Consider the following 14,182-nt stretch of genomic DNA (forward strand, 5'->3'; position numbering starts at 1 on the left):
TCATTTATATAAATATTTTAATTTGATTGAATTTATACTTTACCAACCATATTTATATCACTCCAGTTCTTTCATTATTTCATTTCATTATTAACATGCAAAATTAAAGTTATTTTTTTATTACGCCAAGTAATAATAACTTTTAAAGCGCGTACATAAGTACAAGCACCCATTTTTTTTAATAACAGATTTATTTTTTAAATTTATTGTTTTAAAAATAGTTTCCCTTAATATCAAACAACCCTCATATACATACATATATATGTGTGTGAGTACACACACACACACACACACACACACACATATATATATAAATTAATAGTTTGACCTCTTTAAGATAATTCCACACAAATATTTCAGTGTGCGTAGGCACGACTCACCTGCTGGTCAGCAGGGATGCGGACGTCCTTGTGAGTGGCCGGAGGCGCGGGCAGCAGACTGCCACCCCCGTGGTCCACAACCGCCCGGCTGAGCACCTGCACACCACCCCCCACACCCTCTTACTTCTCCTAGCACCAGAGCCTCAGAGCAGCCGAGGCACGGTTCAACTGAAGACGGTCGGGAGACCTCATACCTTTTGGCACTTCGGAATGGTTCCCATGAAAATTCACAGATTAGCAATTTCGCCAGATTTCAAATGGGAATACCAAGGAGTGAATATGTAAAATGTGAAATGTAATCCATTATTAAATAGAAAAAAACTTGTATACTGAAATAAAAACTGACAATACAATGAACTCTGAGCAAGCTAAAAATGCAGGCAGCACAGTAATGTTTCTGCAGAATCCTTTCTGCTGGATACAATAAGGATGTTAAATAATGACATCTCCAAAATGAACAGGTGATAACTTGGTGCTTCCAAGCAACAACTTCCCTGCCCTTTTCCACGTAGAATTCATAAGTGAATGCAAGACGGACTCTGCCTGATATTAAAGCTGATTTATAATTGGCACAAGGGTGTTCGGTCGAGCGTCAGCACACGCGGACAAAGTGGCCATCCAGGACGTTGGCTATGGCATCACAACAGAAGATAAAGAAGGCTCGATTGGTGCTACAACAGAATAAGCCGAGTTATACGCTGCTCGATGAAAGACCTAGCACTGTAATTTAATGATGTGTGGAGACTTTTGAGTACAGATATCCTAATGTACTTAGAAGCCAATTCCAATTCAAACAGATGATCCAGACAGTTACAAGTTTCTACTCAGAGTCATTCCAATTTGTTGCATTAAAAAAAAAAGTAAAAAATTTGTGGGATTAAATGCCATTTTTTTTTTCAGAATATAAGTAAACATACGACACATTGAGGGTCCACCAACAGTAAAAGGGTTCTCGAGAAGTGAACTTTTAATACCCTGTGAAGCTTATTGACATTGCTATAAATACATGCAGTACCTATTTTGTTGAATGCATACTGCTGGAGGTAGTGAGTCAAAAAAGAGATTTTAAAAAGAAAATATTCCTGCAGTCAGCATGGTATTACTGTAGCAAAGTAAACTAAAATAAGCCTATAATTTTTTTTTAATTAACCTTTATTTTGCTGATGCACATCTGAGCTATGAAATTTTGAATTTTCCCATGCTGATGATAAGCATGGTGGTTCAAGTGAGCTTTGAGAGCAACCAGTTGAAAATTATCAAAGACTAGTTAATTTAAAACAATGCAGCCTTCCCACTAGTACTAATTTATTTATTTTTCAATTTTTATTTTGACTTTCACTCTGGCCCAATAATTCAAGGATGCAGAAATAATTATTGGGTCATTACAACAGTAAATTATGCAGGATACCCTTACAAGAATAATTATACAAAATAAATTATCATAATATTTTTCATAGTGACATCAGTCGGCCAATAAGTAAAAATTCCTAAACTGGACTTATAATTATGCGTATTTTTAATCAATGACATTGCTTGCAAAATATGCACTTACAAAAATGAAGTCACATTTGTATTTACGTAATATATACAAAAAAAAAAGGAAATTTTTCAAATTAATTAAGTTACTTTATACACTTCTAATGCTGACACATTCATGTACATTCTACAATTTGGCTCTTAACACTTAAATTAAAGCCAATAATAAACCAGCAACAAGAACAGAACTGCCTTCACTACTGTGGTACAAAAACATACATGTTATGATAAAAATGAAAATACTTCCTTAAGCTGGTGGACAAAATTATAAACCAACCTAGAAAATTGTATTAATATCATATTAAAATATGCTTTGATATATAAAATTAAAAATATATGACTAACCATGTCTCCAGCTTCCAGCAGGGCAGAACTTTGAGACCTGATGGACGAGGGCTTACAATGCACCCTATGACGTGGCTTCCTTCGCTCAAGTCCAAACTTGGTGTGGCTGTCGTAAGTCTCCGACGAAGATGCATGCAGTGGAATAATCGGGGACTCCTTTCTGTCACCAGGCAGCACTTCCAGCATGCCTTCCGACTTGGAGGCCGAAACATTGTGCACATCATTCAGCTTTCTTCTGCGCACCAAAGTGACTTTCGGAGCGACCAGAGACAGGCTGTTTCCACCAGAGTCTAGCTCCGGGCTAGAGCTCTGGGGCGTCCGCTTCTTACCGCACAGAATCTTTACAGAGGGTGATGCTGGTTTCTGCGACTGACTGGAAAGTTTTGTGCTAACAGCAACAGAATCACCAGTTGTTGACACAATGGTTGATGAAGACTCTGCTTTCGAAGAGTTGTTTGAACCATTGAATGTGCCATGATCAAGCTCATCTTGTAACTTCCCAGTGTACAATATGTGTGAGCTGCTATTTTTTTCTGGGGAAAGACGTGCAGTGGTTTTAGTATGACGAACAAATGAATTTATGGACGCTGGCATTTCTGTCTGCAATGCAATGTCTCGGGACGGATGCATCAACGACTCTGTAGGAGGCTTTCTGTTGCCTGGGAGGTTGATGGGTGGCCCATCAACTAGGCCCAGCTGCTGGAGTTTCGCGTACTGCTTCATAGCAGCAGACAGAATGTTATTTGGACATGGTCGAACAGCCTTGGGCTTCAGCCATTCCGGGGTGGAGTCGCCGCTCTGAAGATCTACCGCTTTGCGTTTTTCATCAGTTTCCTGCAAGGAAGAGTCACACATCACTAACAGTCCCTTTAAAACAGGAAAAGGCATGTTCAAATTTTGGTTTAAGCCAAATGATTATTCACAAAATATGTAGTTCAAATTTATGGAATCTATCTATTATGGATTGAATGAATCAATACATTAAGGGGTTATTAGAGATGAGGGTAGATAAAATGAGAATGGTGCATTGATGGAATGAATGGGTGGGGTAAACAGGAGTACCCTGAGAGAATTCACTGGCTCACTGCAACATTTGCCTGTTTCCCAGGTTTAAAAAATCAGGAAAACCCCACTGGGAATGAAACAGTATATCTTTGGTAAGAGAAGAGTGATCTGACCACTTAACTACCTTGGCCTTGCTGCTGATTATGGGACCTGCTCATATACAAAACTCTGAAACACTTAATACAAACTGATTATAAGTAGATAAAAACCAAAAAAATTGATAGATCTGTATAATACATAATTGATCGATTAAAAAAAAATGGCTTTTATTAAAAATGTATTTCAACCACACAGTACGATGTAGTTCTAAAATAAAAAGTTAACTGCAAACAAGAAACAATTCACTATATTTAGTAAAAATATTTTAAAAACACAAAGCTAATAATAATAGATGGTTGATATAATGATATTTATTAATATACTAGGGTGTATTCTAATGTTTGGTGCCCAAGAAAGAAAATGACACAAGTTAAGGATTTAACACTGCATGAATCTGAACAGATTTATAAGATAATTTTTCATCAAAGGTAATAGCAGCTTCAATGAATACTGAAACGTAGTTTCCACTTACAACAGAATACTTATAGAAAGTACTGTGAATAATTTATATTATTCCAAAGAAGAATTATTGAAAACATGAAAAGAAAATTGTAAATGTAATTAAATATTATTAAATCTCATTACAATGTTTCTGAAAAAAAAAACCACATTTTTAGTAATTAGTAGGTAATGAAAATATACTTTATAATAAACTGTTACTAAATATAAAACATCTTGTTGGGACCTGCAAATATATACTTTAAATTGATATATACATTATAGTGAGGTAATTTATAATGAGGTTTCACTGTACAGTACACTCCCGATTATCCGCGAAATTAAGTGGCAGGGCCACCGCGGATAGTGAAAATCACGGATAATCTGCAAAAGAGCCGAAAATGGGAAACAAAAAAGGAAACATTAATTTCAACTTAAAAGTCTAAGTATTTATGTACAGTAAAAGTTACAATCAACAGTACAAAATTTTAAATAATGCTAAAATTTTAGTATTTTACTGAATAATTAACATACAATACATTTTAGTAATGTAAACATAAAAGTGCTCAACCATACGACTAGAAACAAAGTGCGACAGAGACTAAAACAGCAACGCATGCCAGCCTACTGTGTGAGTTCCGAGAAGGCCTGTGGCGTTTTACTGTATACTGCACAATACACTCGTCAGTAGAGTTCAAATTTGCTAACTTGTAATAAAATACAGATTTACATATGTGCTGTATTTTTTCGTGGCATGCGCGAATAATCCGCACCGCGGATAATAGGGAGTTTACTGTATTTCCATTTCATATTATGGACATTATTACAGTTGTTTGTTCACTTATGTATTTTCAGTCACAGGTAAGTGAAAAAAATAGTTCTAAGAAAATATTTATGTATCACCACATCAACATTTGTATGACGTATCAACCCAAGTGAGAATATGTACACTTATGACGTTCGTTATGTCATGGCACAAATTGTTTACCTGTTAGGGATGTTATTGTGTATTGGACTCATCAAACTAATAAACTTATGTCCTGCTTTTGAATGAGTTTCATCGATGAGCCACATGTGTTCAGCGGACAGGAGCTGTCAGCCAAATCTTTGTGGCGACCGTCAACCATAGTGCGGCCTGATGCAGAGCTGGGATACCATTTTACACTACGCCTAGCTACCAGACAGCCGAGTGTGAGCTGTTGGAAAAAAAAATTCAGTGTCTACCCATTAGTAAGCACAGTCGTATGGGGTGGTATGCACGTCTAGGTTTGGCAAGTGTCATCGCTGCATACTGTAAGTGTGGGAATTGTTTTAATGTATGTATTATAGAATTTATTCTTTGGGACCCTTAAACTTAGAATTTGCAATAAATACAAATGCAAAAGACTGGTTATATGAAATGCTAGAGGTGTGATTGATGAGATTGTTACTACGACTGTCTTCATAAATGGGAAACCATAAATTCCTAACTTTTTTTTTTTGCCACACCATCTGAATAGCAAGTGTCTTGACCTCGCAGAAAATTTGTAAATTGAAGAGCTATAAATATGTGGCTCTGCTGTAGCAAGTTAAATGTGACATAAAAGAAGGGTAATGCTCAAAGAAAATATTAGCTGGACATTAGTTAATAATAAAATAGGGTTCATCGAGATGTGTGTAATACATACCTTTGTAGTATTAAAATTATTTGATGAGTGTACTTAATAAGCTGAAAACCTTTGTTGTTACTGAGGCTTTCAGAAGGGAACTGATCCTCGCCCTAGAGCAACAAGTAAATAGAGGGGTGTTTCAAGGAGGTTTTTCAGTGAGTATTAGAGTTTGGTGGCCAGAGAATAGTTTTATGTATACCCAAGAGATGCTCAGACATGGACGCTCCTTACTTGCTGAGATGTGGCACATACTTTCACAGCAGGAAGGAAGATGCTACCACGGCATTATTATTATTGTTGTTGTTGTTGTTATTGTTGTTGTTGTTGTTGTTGTTGTTGTTGTTGTTGTTGTTGTTGTTGTTGTTGTTGTTGGACTCTTTGCCTTGTAAAAAATGAGGTGAGAAGAAATTGTAACTCTCAATGACACAATCAGAAATGTCATAGAAGGAATCAGCACTAGCCCTTTTTAAGGAACAACTTCAGAAATTTCATGGGGTGTTTTTTAAAAGAAAATTAAATCAAGGTGGTTTAACTGAGATTGGAATCCGGATACTCTGGAAGACAAAACCAGGGTATTAAGTTCCATTTTATTTTTACTACAGCTGGAATCTAAATTACCATGTTATATAGTATTTCATGAATAAGTATTGAGCAATTTACCTACTTCTGTATATTACCTTATATTTATTTTTATATTCATCTCTTTGATGAAGTTCCAAGATTTAAGGAGTCAAGTGAACAAACCTAATGTTTTTAAAATAATATTTATGTAAAAAAAATTGTGAAAGCATGAAAACATTACAGTAACGTGCATCACTCCATTTTATATATGCATATATTTCACTGCTCAGAAGTCCCTTAGTTCCATGAAGGACTTTGAAAAGACAGCATGTCATCTCATGGAATCAAGTAAAGAGACAAAAGGGCACTTTACGCCACAGTCTGAGCTCTTCCTTGCTTGCCACTTATGGGACCCACAAGCCGGTTTCAAAGTAGCATTGCCAGGGGCGGCTGCAGGGAACGGCAAGCCGGGCAACTGCCCAGGGCCCCACGGTTAACAGGGCCCCGCACCTTTTGTTTTACTTGTTTGTTTAGTGTTCTGTTACAAATATAGGCACTAATGGAAAAAGGAAAATAAAAATTTAATTAGCATGTAAATTAAAGAAATAGTCAATACCAAATTAATTTATGATTTCATATTAGAACAACTTTAAAATGTTTTATTGCTTTGTATAATCACGTGATTCCACAGGAATTTGATCATAAGAATTTATAAAACTGACCTGATGATAATTTATCAGGAAAGAACATTAAAATTTCCTTAAGATAAATTAGCTAAACCATCGTTGAAACTTAACTTCCAAGTTGGCTTAAAATTTTGTTTAAAAGAGTTAATTTTTCAAATTTTCCCATGGGAAGGACTCCATTGAAGTAAATAGCTCAGATCCCTGTAAATTCTGGGACCACCACAGAGCACTGCAATGCAAAGAGATTCAGCCAACCGGAGCTGAGATGCAAGCCAGGTTTGTGTTGCACAAATGTTGGACATTGTGTTCCATTGCACTTTGCATGCAATGGATAGGAAGTTTGTTGACTTTTTGCCAAAAAATACACAAACAAATGACCTAATTTAACAGATTGCAAACACACTAAATGTAGTCAGAATTAATAAAATTGTGCAGTTTTGAATTTTTTGCTCAATATTTTAAAACTTTTTCTACAAAATAAATGGAAAAAATGTATTGCTCGCTTGCCATCAGTGATAATTCTTTGTGCTATTATGAGACTACAAAAACATTAGCAGTCAACTGCTGGCATTGGGCACATCACATCACGAGTGAAGTAGTAAAACAAGATAAAGGGTTGTAACCAAACACACTCAGCCAGTTATAGATTCTCCACTAATTAATTACATAGTATGTACATATTTCTTGCAAAAATGTTATAAAAACACACTTTATATGTTGATAAGCATTTATGCAATAAGTTTATAAAAACTACTGCCATTGCACAGATACAATAAACAAAATACAAAAACATACACCCGTTTTAAGTCGACTACACGACTGCCATACCTTATAAAGCTGAAAACTCTTACGAGCACCAACAGTCTTACTTTCTTTTTTATTAAGGTTCTTTCTGGTAAGGTAACCTCGAACACTAGCTTGTATTTTAATTGCAGCTTTTTCCTGTTCTCTAGACAAAAGTAATGAATTAATTTTCCTGTGAAACTCCAAACCTGTAAAAAAAATTACACAAAATCATTATTATTCATGAAATACAACATTATACTCAAATTTCATTTGTAACGAAGACATAACAATACATAATTACTTGAGTGAAAATCTGTAGGATTCCCACGGGGATCCACAGGATAATTTTTATCAATCCCAGTTCACAGTTATGATTTTACAAACACAAGCAGGCCCCCTCAGAGAGTGGCTTATTGATTTCAGGCACCCTTCCCCCCTTCCCAGGGGAACTACACCCATGCATAATTATATTAACTAATTTAATTGGATACATTTACATCTTATGATGGCAAAAATAATAAACCCCTCCATGTAACACTAAAAAATTCTAAGTTCAAAGATGGAAACTTGAGACATATCCAACATTCCTTGAAATATTAACTTAAAGTGTTTTGGTAACTAACATGTTACACTGATAAATGGCCAATGCTTCGAAGGATCCATGATGTTTTTTACTCATGAAAGCCGAAAGGAATACAAAGTTGTGTACAAACATATTTGATTACATGATAGCTTTACTATGACAAATTTTATCCATCAAGAACAATCCAAAAGTCCTTAAGCATGCTGCTAGCTCCAAAAAAAATTATCACTTACCACTTGTTTCTGCTGAACTTTTCTGCTGGATACAATTAGGCTGTTCAATAACGACACTTCCAAGATGAGTGGGTGCTAACTTGATGCTTCCACGAGATAACTCCACTGCCCTCTTTCTATCTAGTAAACTCATAAGTGAATGCACAACAGAATTTGCCTGATATTGAAGCTTATCATCAGCGACAAGAGTGTTCAGTCGAGCATCAGCACACGCAGACAGTGTGGCCATCCAGGATGTTGGCGACGACACCACAACAGAAGATGAAGAAGGCACCTGCGGAGCTTCAGTGATCTGCAATGGCTCTGTGTTGCTAGGTGCAAGGGGTGATTCACCAATGTGAGGAACTCTAGACTTCGGAGCCAAATGGGTGATTTGCGATTGAAGAGGCAGCTTCATGAGTTGAGATTGCAGATGAGGAGCCAAGTACTCATGTCCAGCAGACGGGTCATCTGTGTGAGATTCCGACGGAAGTCCCGACACTTGAAGTGCTCGATGAAATCCCACAGGCTGGTCCGTAACTTCAAACACTGACGGCGTCCTCGCGGAATTATGTACGGATGATATCATGGTGACCTGGGACACAGACGACGGACCAGCGACCTGGGATACAGATGCCGACCACAAGGGCTCTCTTGCACCGGAGGACGATTGCTGCAGATTTTGGGCATACCTGTTGGTCGCTGCGACCATCTGCTGATGCACTGCCTTAACAAGCTGCTCCAGTTCGGCCGTGGAGGCAATTGTCGGTGCCTTCGGCCGTGAACGCGTGTTCAGCTGCACAAAGGGCACGTGCAACTCAGCTGCGACTTGAGCATTCTGCGATGACGTAACAATTTCTGGTGAAGACCCAGCTGATTCGCGATGGTCGGTACAGTTATCCCGAATGTCTACTTTTGCGTCCATGGCATCCGAACCAGCTGGGTGGTTTGCATCATCCTTGACAAGCAAGGCTGATGACATTTCTGCTGGTTTTCTGGCCGAAAGTTGCATTTCTTCAGGTGTCTGAGCCTTTGTGACAGATCCAGATGGCACTGATGACACAGCACGTGATGCAGTGTTGCTATGCAATGAACTAGGCTGTGAATGACGTATATCCTTGCTTTCACTTGCTCCATCAGAACCCTTGAAAAAAAAAAATAATAATAATAAAAATAATTCATAAAAATTCAGTTCAATTGGTGAAAGATTTCCGTCATGACAAATGTAGTCTGTAAATCACTGTAAGGTAAACTATATATTTTACAAAAAAAAAAAAAAACCTCAAGAAACAATGTACTGTGACTTCAGTCTTCAATCATGTGGTTGGAGTGGATGTCTAGGTAAAATATATAAATTAAAAATAAATAAAAGTACCTACGAATAATATTTAGTTACAGAAATGTGGAATTGACAGGCATGATATGTTTTGATGTTTAATATGAAAGGAAATGTGAGCTATCCTGGAGGTTTGGTGTTTTTTTTTCTAGAACTCCCCTTTGATCTAATATCAAGAAACGAAGAGAAGACTGATCAGAATTAACTTTGCCATGCACTATACTACACCAACACAAATAAAGTTAAGAGTCCATAAAATTATGTAGTTATCAATTATGAATAAAATTTTTTGAAGCTTCTCCAGCTAGGCACAAGCTACTGTCAAGCTACTATCATATTTAATCATCTTGGTTTTTTTTTTTTTAGTCATTCTGATAACAGAATAAAGATATTTCTACATATGATTTTTAGATAAACCTGTAACAACTGTAAAAAAAAATTAACTTCTACAGTAAGGCACAACAAATAATTACACATTAGCAATTTTGTATTCAATTTTGGCTTCTAGATACCTACTGGCTGACTAGCACAACAATTTAAAAAAAAAATTTTCTGTAATATTGTAGAAATGTTAAAATGTTTCATTAAGTTAATGCTATTAGATTCATTAAATCTGTCTGAAAAACTGCATGCAGTTATGGAAAACTTGCATTTAAACAATACCTAATTGTCCAAATAATGAAAATTTACCACACCTCTGATCTGCAAGCATCAATTCTAAATTAAACAAGTTACAATTCAAAAGCATCAAAATTTCAGTCCTAAGCTGCATTCAATCCACGTCTAAATAAACATTGTTAAGAACACACTAATACTATATATATAATGCTGTATACTAAAATGAAAGTACAGAAATCCTATATTATTTTGATGTAAGTGATATTCAAACTTAATTTTACTTATCTAATTTTACCTAGACAATACTTTATTACAAAAACTAGTTAGACTTTAAAAAAACATGAAAATAAATTTTTAATTAGTATCTAGCAAGGCCTTTGGTTAAAAAAATAGCATTGCTTTACAATAAATGTATACAATTCTGTACCTTAATTATTCAAGTTTTGTTGCATTAAGTACTATAAGCAAGCTAAGCTAGTAACAAAACTACAGTCACTGAAGACAATGAGTCAAGTCCAACCATGCATGTTAAGTATTTGATATAAAACCTTATTGCTTTTGCTGGTTTTAGCAAGCTGAAGACTTTTCTGTCTCAGCATTTTCAGTGTCTCTTTCAACTGTTGCTGCTTAGCTTTCTTCTCTTCAGCCTCTTTTAATCGTCTTTCGAGCCGCTGTTTCCTCTGACTCTTTATGTACTCTCTGATTTCTTCTTTTCTATCACATAAGTTGTTTTCCTGTTCTTCAGGATCTGAAAGAAAGCACACTGTGCTGTATAGTTTATGTAAACTTTGCAGACAAATACAGGAGGAGAGAAGAAAAAACCCCCTTTCATAATGCTCATAAAAATCAGCACGTGTTTAAATCAATCTGGCAGGACTAGATTGGCTGTAGTACATAACAGATTGCCAGTTGAAAAGTAAATGGAAAGTAACTTTGTCCCCTCTCTACTTACCTCTGCTAAAACTCTACAAGCTCATACATACCTACTATAATATCAAAAAACCTATACCACTCAGGCTTTGTCATTTACAAGGCAAATTGTAAATGACAAAGCAAATTTTTAAATCCAGTTCAATAAAGGCCCCTGGCCAATCAATTATCCCCATCTATTCATTCTGCCACTGTCTAGCTCAAAAATTTTTATACTGAATGGTTTTATTATAACCAGAAAAATTAAACTAGTTTGAAGAAATAAATTTTCCCCTCAAATTTTATTTACAAGCTTAACATATTTTCATTGTTAAATAAAGCTACCAACTACGACCATTACCATTATATATAAGAGTTTATTTAGGTAAGCCATTAAAATACACACCTGGTGCAACCAAATCAATTGCAAATATACATAAGCTCAAAACATTATTTTAAAATTATGCTTTCAGTAACATAATTTCAGAATGGTTTTAGAATGAACCTCAATAATCTTTCACATTAATTAGACAGAAGCTTTTCACCATTAATATTACCATTTTCAGGTTTTGCAGCACTAACTTTGTCTTCCTTTTGTTGGACATCCTTCGCTGGGCTCTTAAGTCTCCAAGGCTTGTCAGCAACCAAATGCTGCCGACTCTCCACTTTTTTTAAATTCTTCAGCTCTTCACACTTCTTCTGCAGCTCCTTGTTCTTCTGCAGTAACCTCGACTTCTCCTTCTCCAGCCTCAATGCCTTCTTCCTATGCACCTCCACTGCAACATCATGGCCCACTTCAACAGCTTTTGAAGCTGCCTGAGTTCGTACTAACAGAGGATTATAAACTGTGGGGAGGAAAATCTTAGCATGGAAATGCATAGCAATCCAGCTGGAAATTTATTGAAATTAGATTTGCAAATATTGGGACTTACACTGCTAATATTATAGTTACAATCATGTACTATGGTATCAACATAAAACTAAAATAAAATTTCTCTATTTCCTAAGCAAAATTGCAAAGTTACCTGATTTTTTTTAATTTACCCATTTTAAAATTTTCTGGAGGAAAAAAAAAGAAAGAAAATCCATCCTCCACCATCTCCAATTTCTTTGTTTCAAACAGACCGTTGCTACGCCATTTTAAAGTGTGTGTGAGACTATGCACTGAAGCACAATTTGGGAAAAATTACTTTTGTAGTGTGGTTGATAGAAACTGGAGAATACATTTACCCTTAAAATTATTATCACTGAGAAATTACATTTTACTCTCCCAGGATTAAAAGTAAATACCGTGACTTTCTCTGACCATTCCCAATTCCCTGAATTTTCTCTGACTTTCAGAATGTGAAGATCCTGTGAACACAACTTCTTCTGCTAATAACTATTCAGCCACCAGCAAAAGGTATTGGTACATTTACTTACAATCATCGTGAACTGGGGCAACTTTCTGGTCATCAGGTTTCAGCAAGGGCTGTGACGCTGACGTTACGAGACCGCTTTTCCTCGCAACATTTCCTGCGGTGTGTGTTGACGGAAGGGCATCCTCTGATTTGGTCTTCTTCACCTGGTCCTTCTTCTTCTGCTTCTTCGGGCTCCTGGGCTGCAGCCAGGGGGGACGCCAGTTGAGGTCCCGGACGTCGCAGAACCCCGGATGGCCGGGCATTGTGGTGGTTGATGACGACATGATCGCAACCCGCCTAATGAGGACCGGCTCGCTCGACCTCGGCTGTGGCTGTGGCTGTGGCTGGGCGACGATGGGCCTCTCTTCCTGCTGATTGACTATAAACATCACATTCCATAAGTTTCACGGCAGATGGTCTTTTAGACCCCTATCAGCGTAAACAACTAGGCCTACAACAAGTCATGTTCACAAACACCGTGAAATTTAAAATTGTTTAGATTTTTTTTTACCTGAATTTGAGCAATCATCATAGTTGGCAGGATGTATCACTACTGTCTCGTTCCAGCCTGTTGAAACAAAATTAAATATAGAATTATAAAATCAATATCCAACAAGTTTTTACCCATTTTATGAAAACTTTTTATTCAGAGTTCAGATTAAGGCTTAAAATTTACTTAATAAAAAGCTTACCACTAGTCCTAAATGCATATTTAAAAAAAAAAATTAAATTTTTATAAAAAGCTAAACAAATAAAAATTTATGCCATAAATAGGCCATCTTATTTAAAATTAAAATAAAACCACATTGATTTCTATTTTAACAATGCAAGATTTTTGCATATGTATAGTACAACATATGTAAAAAAACTGAATATCAACCAACTTTAAGTCTAAATATTTTAATAGTTATTAAAAAAATAATCATAATTAGGTAGGTATCTCAAATTTCAATAGTTAAAAAAAAACTATTATTTTGTGTAACTTATCACAACACAAGTGGATGTAACTCCACGTAACAAGATCAACTACACCATAAGCCTTTACACAAGTTACGAACTACGATGTAAAATATTTATGCACAAAAAAACACATCCCAATTCATCATAAAAATAAAAGACCTAAAACCCATCAGGTACCCAACATAAAAAAAAAATGAAGAAAGCACAATTATCATTAAAATACTTACACCTTGCCACGTCATTATGCAATGTAGGTTCCACAGGCAAGGGAGCTGGTGTTGGCTGAGACACTGAAAACAGATTAAACAGAAACTAGTTTCATGTTGGCTACAGGAGTCTAATGACTGTAACATTACAACATTTTATTGATGGACAAATTTAAAACTGCTTCAAAAATATTTCCAACTGAAAATTTTATTTTAAAATTAGAAGTATACTTTATATGTTGAATGTTATTATTTTTTCAGAGCAGGAAATATGATTGAATGTATTAATTAATGTATAAATTTATCACTTCCTTTTTATTTATCTAGGCATTACTTCATTAAACTACATAAATCCTGTCATGAAACATGTTCTAATTCAATAAATGAAACATTTTGATTTTAATTTATTTCAT

At 35.8% G+C, this 14,182-nt stretch overlaps 1 protein-coding gene across 2 annotated transcripts in view; it reads right to left on the minus strand.

The window, feature by feature from the left end:
* Nucleotides 1-14,182, minus strand: part of LOC134546197 (microtubule-associated protein futsch-like) — an 843,281-nt gene that overhangs the window by 86,931 nt on the left and 742,168 nt on the right. The window contains exons 7-15 of one of the 2 annotated variants that reach the window (XM_063388803.1): nucleotides 13,791-13,853; nucleotides 13,115-13,171; nucleotides 12,626-12,982; nucleotides 11,761-11,979; nucleotides 10,843-11,042; nucleotides 8,362-9,484; nucleotides 7,588-7,751; nucleotides 2,262-3,095; nucleotides 381-476 (exon numbers count right to left, since the gene is read on the minus strand). In XM_063388803.1, the coding sequence (XP_063244873.1) occupies nucleotides 381-476; nucleotides 2,262-3,095; nucleotides 7,588-7,751; nucleotides 8,362-9,484; nucleotides 10,843-11,042; nucleotides 11,761-11,979; nucleotides 12,626-12,982; nucleotides 13,115-13,171; nucleotides 13,791-13,853 (3,113 nt within the window). The other variant, XM_063388804.1, reaches the window with a different exon arrangement.

This window comes from Bacillus rossius, chromosome 1 (genome assembly GCF_032445375.1).
Source record: "Bacillus rossius redtenbacheri isolate Brsri chromosome 1, Brsri_v3, whole genome shotgun sequence".
Classification (NCBI taxonomy): domain Eukaryota; kingdom Metazoa; phylum Arthropoda; class Insecta; order Phasmatodea; family Bacillidae; genus Bacillus; species Bacillus rossius.